The sequence below is a fragment of the Kickxella alabastrina genome (assembly GCF_025024165.1).
Source record: "Kickxella alabastrina strain RSA 675 chromosome Unknown BX661scaffold_93, whole genome shotgun sequence".
NCBI lineage: Eukaryota > Fungi > Kickxellomycota > Kickxellomycetes > Kickxellales > Kickxellaceae > Kickxella > Kickxella alabastrina.
The window spans coordinates 1-7,654 of record NW_026251564.1 but is presented as its reverse complement, the minus strand read 5'-3'; the positions used below and the strand labels follow the sequence as shown (position 1 = coordinate 7,654).

At 48.4% G+C, this 7,654-nt stretch overlaps 1 protein-coding gene across 1 annotated transcript; it reads right to left on the bottom strand.

The window, feature by feature from the left end:
• Window positions 1-961: 961 nt before the first annotated feature.
• On the bottom strand, window positions 962-1,787 carry BX661DRAFT_103007 (uncharacterized protein). The gene is made up of 2 exons (XM_051532402.1): window positions 1,249-1,787; window positions 962-1,029 (listed from the first exon to the last, which is right to left on the bottom strand). The coding sequence occupies exon 1, from the start codon at window positions 1,754-1,756 to the stop codon at window positions 1,325-1,327; it is 432 nt and encodes a 143-aa protein (XP_051388464.1). The 5' UTR covers window positions 1,757-1,787; the 3' UTR covers window positions 962-1,029; window positions 1,249-1,324.
• Between the last annotated feature and the right edge of the window lie 5,867 nt (window positions 1,788-7,654).

Here is a 7,654-nt window from a genome sequence, read left to right as displayed (position 1 = left end):
GCTGCCGTGTGTCGCCATTGAGTGCATCCCAGACTTTGCCTGCATGGAGTGTGGAGGTCGCTCGGGCGCGAGATTGCGGTCAATTGCTCGGACTACGCCCTGTATGAGATTGATTAACCCATTCGTGTTGTTCTGAAAGTTCCAGTTTTGTGGGACAAACACGCTTGACTTTATTGTGTTTGGCTGGTGTGCTCCAGCCTGCCCAGGGTCGTTCATATAGTGGTATACAGCGTCAAGCTGTCAAAATAGAGCGCAGTATGCAAAACCCCAAAATTGAATGAGGGAGAGGGGGGTTTGAATGTCTGGTACTCAAAGCCCGCTGGGTAAAAGTGTCGAACTGCGCGTTGATGCGTGAATATATGTGTATGCGTGTGACTGGTTGTTATTGTTAGTGTCGATATATCGAAAATAGCATACAAATAAAAAATCAATAATAATATTTGAAAAACGTAAAGAGAAGAAAAAAGCAAGAAAATTATTTAAAAACAACTAAACTAATAAAGAGAAGTATACCCGCAAAGATTGGATTGCAGACTTAACCGGTAAAAGACTTTAAAAGAGCTCGGATGTAAGCTTTCTAAAATCTCAACTGCATTCCACCATGATTGCGTGCTTATTTTTAAAATAAAAATCATGCGCGTTGGCAATGTACCCTTTGCACAATCAAAAAAAAGCAACCCTTTGTTTAAAAAAACACCTCAAACCCTTGTCATTCTGCCAGTCAGTCAGTCAGTCAGTCAGTAATTTAATTTATTTTTATTCTTGGCAGCTTTTACTTCTTGCTTGTCTGAAAATCAAACACGATGTTGGGAAATAGGTTTACTGCCTTTTTGTCTTTTCAAAATAAAATTACCCATGCCTTACATCAGAGCAAAAGAGAAGACAATTAATTACTCACCCCATTTTCGATGCACGCAGGGGTGTGGGGCTCATGGATGTTGCATTTTTTGCATGTTAGTCTCGGGATGGGGAGCTTGCGCCAGTCCACCCAACCGCGCTCGGCTTGTGTCCACATGTGTTGAGGAGCTCCTGCCAATGTCAATCGACAAAAAATTGCTTGCGGCACGGTGGCATGCATTCGTGGGTGTGACAGTGTATAGTGTAATAATAAATTAATATCAGAATATGCAGGTAGAACTAAGAATAGTCGGGTGAGCCGGTTGGTTAAAAATGGACACTCAACCCGATATTGGTTGGGATACCCAATACATGCAAATCACGCAGATTTCAATTGCCGAAAATACTTACATGTTTTTTTTGCGCACATACACATACTTTGAATTGTCTGTCACCTTAAACATTATGTCCTTGTCCTCACATATGCTCACACCATTGGCACGGTCAACCTCACATTTTTACCCATCTTGTAGTTGCATATTGGGCAATAATGAACAGCCGGATGCAGAGACTTTAACTGCATAGGCAGCATTGCCAGTGGGAGTAACGCCTGGGCATTGCACGCCAAACCCAGTGCCATGGCGCCGGCAGTGGCCAATATGTGAAGTGCGCCCGGGCGCTGCTTAACAAGCGTATTGATATTCTCCTTGCATCGAGGACATGTCATGGATACAGACTCGCTGCTAATACGAGCATGGCCGCGGTGAAAGTTCATCCGCGACATGGAATGCGAAAACATACCATGGTTGTCGTTAGATATAATGACCGATTGTGTCCCCGGATGAAAGCTATGAGAGGGGTTAAAAGGGGGTTGCTGCGGAAAATTCGGCTGGCCGTTGTCCCTGAGAATGGCCGGCATTTGGGATGGGTGGCTGGGAAAGCCTTGGTGTAATGGGATTTGGACTAGCTATAATATATATTAATAGAAATGAGACTACGGGAAGAGCTAAAGAGCTCACTATTCAGAATTCGCCGTACGCGTAAAATATCATAAACATATTTTACGCGTCTGCGCTGTCACGTGACTCGGCCCCCATTTCTGATGTCACATTCGCCCCTACTTAAGATCAGACTCCGTCGGTCTTGGCGATAGCGCGCGCGGTTAAATATCGTTCATATGCTTCTGTCTCATCCACGCTACTCTTGTCCTCCCATGTTCGTCCTTCTATTCCATATCCTTCCCACTGCACCAGGTATTGGCGTTTTCGCCTCCACACACGGTCGTCAACAATCTTTTCGACCTGATACTCGAGGTGTCCTGCAACTTCTACAGGTGGTGGTTCAGAGCGGAGTGCGGCACGGTGATCGTCGGCAGCATGGTATTTTTTTAGGTGTGACCACGAAATGACCGGGTGAATGCGCATGTCGAGTGGGAGTTTGAGGCGGAATGCATTTCGGCCGATCTGTTCTTCGACCTTGTAGGGCCCAGCCCATTTATGTTGCAGTGAGTTGCTGGACCGGTTACGCAGGTAAGGTGGCGTTGTAAAGTTCGTCGAGATCATTACTTCATCGCCTGGCACAATGTCGGGTGAGGTTATCTTCTTGTCGTGGTTTCTGATCATGCGTAGCTGTGCGAATTCGATGTTTTCCTTGACTATTTCGCTAATCTGTTTAATCTTCAGGATTGTATCGTCGGCGTCGGTATTGGGCTCAGCAGTTTCCATGTTGAAGGCGATGGTGGCGGCGTTCAATGGTTGGAAGCTATAATTTGCATAGAATGGGCTGTGCTGTGTCGAGCTGTTGCTGCGACTATTATAGGCGAACTCTGCATGCACTATGTGTTGGTTCCAGTCGTTTTGGTAATTGTTGCACGTCGCACGCAGCATTGACTCCAGTATCTGGTTCACACGCTCAGTCTGTCCATCAGTTTGTGCATGGCCGGCAGTGGACATGTTGAGTTGCGTTCCAGTTTGCTTCCACAGTGCCATCCAGAATGCAGAGCGGAATTTCGGATCACGGTCTGATATTATGGACTCGGGCAGGCCATGTTGGCGGTAGATGGTCTTGAAATACAGGTCGGCGGTTGTCTGGGCGGTTGCGGCATTGTGTGTTGGTACAAAGTGTGCCATCTTGGACAGGCGGTCAACGACGACCATGATTGCATCATATCCGTCCTTTGTCTTAGGTAGGCTGACAATGAAGTCCATGCTCACACTTGACCAGTTGCGTCGCGGGATCTGTAGCGGCTGTAGCGGTCCATCGCTTGGCCTGTTGCTGCCTTTGACTCTTTGGCACAGGTCACACGTTGTGACATAATTCTCGCAATCCACATACATGCCTGGCCAATAGAATAGTTCACTCAGCTTGTCGTATGTTGCTTTTATACCCGGGTGTATTGCAGCATCATGGAACTCGGCCAGCAGTAGTGATCTGTCTTGCTTTGTTCCGACGCAGCGGCGTCCTTTCTTGAACAGGACACCACCCTGTGCATGGAATTTGTTTGTAATGTCGCGCTCGGCTCTGGATGTTGGTTCTTCGCCACTACTAATCCTCTCCATAATTTTCTCCAACTTGCTGTCGCCCTTGTAGGAGTTCTCAGGGTTCGCGCTCGTCTTCAGCGTTAGCGCTTTGACAGCAGCCATGCGGACTGCTATCCTCCCCCCTTTTCCTGAAGAGCCGAACCCGTTGGCTCCACCGGCTGTCTCCTCAAAGGACTTGACCTCAGTGATGTGTGAGTGTGCGATCTTGGTTGGAATCAACTGTGCTATGCGGTCATGTGCAGCGAACGGAATCTCTATATTGCCTGTGTTGAACAGGAGTACTGAAATCTCACCGCGGTAGCCCCCGTCGACTATTCCTCCGAGCACCACAACACCCTTGGCAGCCAGGCTACTGTGTGGGGCAATGCGCAGGTATGTGCCTATTGGCGCCTTGGCGGCGATGCCTAATGGGACAAGGTGTTGGGCCTTGGGCTCGAGCACAAACTTGGTTATACAGTATACATCAAATCCAGCGTCATCTGGATATGCCTTGCAAGGCATCGTCGCATCGTCGTGTAGCAGCTGAACCTCCATGCTGTTGGCAGTTGTGCGTGGCACAAACAGTGCGCACAGTTTCCATTTTTCAAATTGGTCTATCAGGTCGTCGTTGTGCGTATTGTCCTTTGGCTGGTCAGTCTCCATGGTTGCACTCGTCGTTTCTGCAGCCACTGTCTCTTGTGTTCGTTTGGCTTCTGTTTCGGCTTCAGCGCGACATCCGCGTTGGTAGTTCTTGTAGTGCAGCGACTTGCGCACATATTCAGCACGGTTTAGTTCTCTGCGCTCATCGGCAGTCAAATATGTTCTGTCGACCACGGCTGGCGTTGGCGGAAAATTCGTTGTCTGTGCAGCTGGAGTGGTTGTCTTGATATTGGGCATGGGTATGGGCATAGGTATAGGTACGGATGTGTGTGCGGCGTCATCGTTTTTACTCGTGTTGTTCAGCGGGGCATCATTTAGTGGTATAGCTGGTGCAGTCAGTCCTGTCGGTGGCGTCAGTGCCATGTGTGGCACCTTGCCTGAATGTGACGCTGCGTATACTATGTTGTCGGGTTGCGATTCGAGTGAGCGTGACAAGCCGTCAGCAACTGCATTTTGAGCGCCCTTGCGGTAAATGATTTTCATGTCGAATTCCTGCCAGATATCCAGCCAGCGGGCCTGGCGCGGGGATATGTTGTTTTGCGTCTTAAGGAACTCGATTGATTTGTGGTCTGTAATCACTTCAAACTTGATGCCATGTAGGTAATGCCGCCAGAGGACCAGTGCACGAATGATTGCAAGAAGTTCTTGCTCGTGGACTGCATAGTTGCGCTGTGCTGGTCCCAGCTTTGCCGAATAGAATGCCACTGGGCACCACACCTTGTCATGTCGTTGGTGTAGGACACCGCCAATTGCAGAGCCGGATGCATCTGTCTCGACTCTCGTTTCGCAAGTTGGATCATACTGATGGAGTATTGGTGCTGTGGATAGTTGCTGCTTCAGCTCGGTGAAAGCCCTGTCAGCCTGGTCGTTCCACGAAAAGTCGGTATTGCATAGCAAATCGGTCAGCGGTAGTGCTATTCTAGCATAGTTTTTAATAAACCGGCGGTAGTAGCCGCTTAATCCAAGGAATGCGCGGATGTCTGTAATTGTCTCTGGCGTGCGCCACTCTTTAACGGCATCTACTTTGCGTGGGTCAGTCGCAATACCCTTGCCTGAAATGACAAACCCAAGGAAGTCGACTGTGTCTTTGAAGAATGCACATTTTTCGGGTTTTGTGTGCAGGTTGTGCTCCTTGAGGCAGGCGAGTACATCCTCGAGATCTTTTGCATGGTCGGCGTCATTCTTTGAAAAGACTAAGATGTCGTCTAGGTACACGATGCACGTTTTGCCAAGTAGGTTGCGCAGCGCATGGTTCATGACACGTTGGAAGACGGCAGGGGCATTTGTCAGCCCGAAAGGTACAACTGTGAATTCAAATGACCCTTGTTTTGTGCGGAAGGCAGTTTTGGCGATGTCTGCATTGCAAATTCGCACCTGGTGGTACGCCTGTACCAAATCGATTTTCGAGAAAACTTTTGCGCCACGGGTGTCGTCAAGCAAATCGTCTATACGCGGCATTGGGAATGCATCTTTTATCGTCACTGCGTTCAGGCCACGGTAGTCAACACACAGGCGCATTGATCCATCCTTTTTCTTGACAAAGAGGACTGGTGCACCCCATGGGGAAGATGACGGGCGGATATACCCCTTTGCAAGTAAGTCAGTCACTTGTCGGTCTAGTTCATCCATCTCTGCATGTGACAGGCGGTATGGTGCCTTGGTCACAGGTGCTGTGCCCTCATGTACATGGATTTCCATCTCAGGGCCGCCTGGTGGTGGTCGTTTGGAGGGCGGCTGATCAAGGACTTGGGTGTATCTGGCATGTAGCTCCTGTAGCGCCCTGTCTTGTGTCGTCGTGGTTGCTGCCACATGGATTGCTGGATTGGTATCGTTGTCAGGGAATGTAATTCGTAGCCATCCCCATTCCTCAATTTGGTCGTTTGCACGTGCAGTTTTCAGTGCACTGATTGACATAGGCTTCAGCTGGTCCTCGTCGGTCCGAGGCTCTGCATTACCCCGGATGGACCAGCTTTTCCCGCCATAGTCAAATGTCACCTTGTCAAGGTGGCTGTGGATCGTGGCCTTGTGTTTTTTTAGCCAATTATTTCCTAATATTATATCTTCGGAAACTGGGAGAACAAGGCAATGTACTGTAATTGTTAGGTTGCTCAGGAGGCGCAGCGTTACTGTGCACGACTCGGTGCAGTCCTTGTAGTGTGCGCCATTGGCCAGTTGTATTGGTTGGCTGTGTTGTAGTCGTTCGGATTTCAGTTTAAGTCGGTCGCGGGTCTGTTCGTTGATGATGGTAATTTGTGATCCATTGTCGATGAGCACACGGATGGCTTTGGTGTCTATAGTTGCATTTAAAATCAGTTGGGGCTCAGGTGAGGTTTGTCTGTTAATAGCGGTTTTATTTGGGGGGCAAACGGCAATTTCAGAGATGATAAGGGCAGAGGACTCACATCCACTCATGCCCTTCTTGCTTTTGGGTGTGTATTCTTAGGGCAGCGATGCCACTTGTGTTCATCACTGCCACACCCAAGGCACACGTTGTTGGCAGCCCACTTCTCAAACATCTCCTTGGTACAGCCCGACTGCTTGGAGACACTTGCAAATGGCGGCAGGCCACTGCGTCTCCTTTCTGTCTGCACTGCATTCACCATTATTGCATCCACATTCATAGCTGTATTATCATGACGGCCATGAATGCGCAGGAAGGCTCTGGCACGGGAAGTCAGTGCATCAATCTCGTATACTGTCGAGCTTGTCGATTCGCTCAGAATCTGCTGGTTGAGCATTGGTGGTAGCTTCATGAGGAAGGTCGTGGTCACATGCCTGTCTGAGAGTTTGAATTCCAGAATTTCCGCGAGGTACTTGAATTGCACCACAAACTCCTCTAAGGTCTCTAATGTCCCAGGCTGTTGTAGGTGGTAGTATTTGTGCAGTGTGTCATAGTATGACACTGCACGCGAGTATGTAGTTGTCAGGAACTCCTTGAACGTTCCCCAGTCGCGGTGGTCCTTGTTGTGTTCTGTACAGTGTCTGCGGTACTCGTTTTTCTTGTCTGTTGGGATCTTGTGTGAGGCTACAAATACCCACTCACTCTCGTCTAGCTTTGCGTGGATAAAGTGTTCCTCAGTATCTCTCACCCAGGGTCCAACGGCAATTGCCACCTTCTCTGCGTTGTCCTCGTCTGGTGCCAGTGTCGGGCTGAATCTCATTGCCGATTCGTATGGCGACATTCCAGTCATGGTTACTGTTTTTTTTTTTTTTTTTTTTTTTTTTTTTTGTTTTTATATATATATATTAACCAGTTTGTCTGTCGGTCAGTCAGTCGTTGATGAGGAAGCGCGGGTTTTCGAACTCGAGGTGCTACCAAATGTAATGCGATTTGGACTAGCTATAATATATATTAATAGAAATGAGACTACGGGAAGAGCTAAAGAGCTCACTATTCAGAATTCGCCGTACGCGTAAAATATCATAAACATATTTTACGCGTCTGCGCTGTCACGTGACTCGGCCCCCATTTCTGATGTCACACTTGGGGTTGAGTGAATATGTTGCTCAGTTCTTTAAACACATTGGTTATCAAGGCAACGACTCCGTTGTTTTTGTTTTTCACTTCCCACTCTTGGGGCACAAAAATACTGGATTTAATGTAGCTGGTATTCCGCCGCGCATCATGGTGGCTGTGG

Bases quoted from the DNA above. Each gene is read 5' to 3' on its own strand.
- BX661DRAFT_103007 (XM_051532402.1), bottom strand. From the start codon at position 1,756: ATGCCGGCCATTCTCAGGGACAACGGCCAGCCGAATTTTCCGCAGCAA.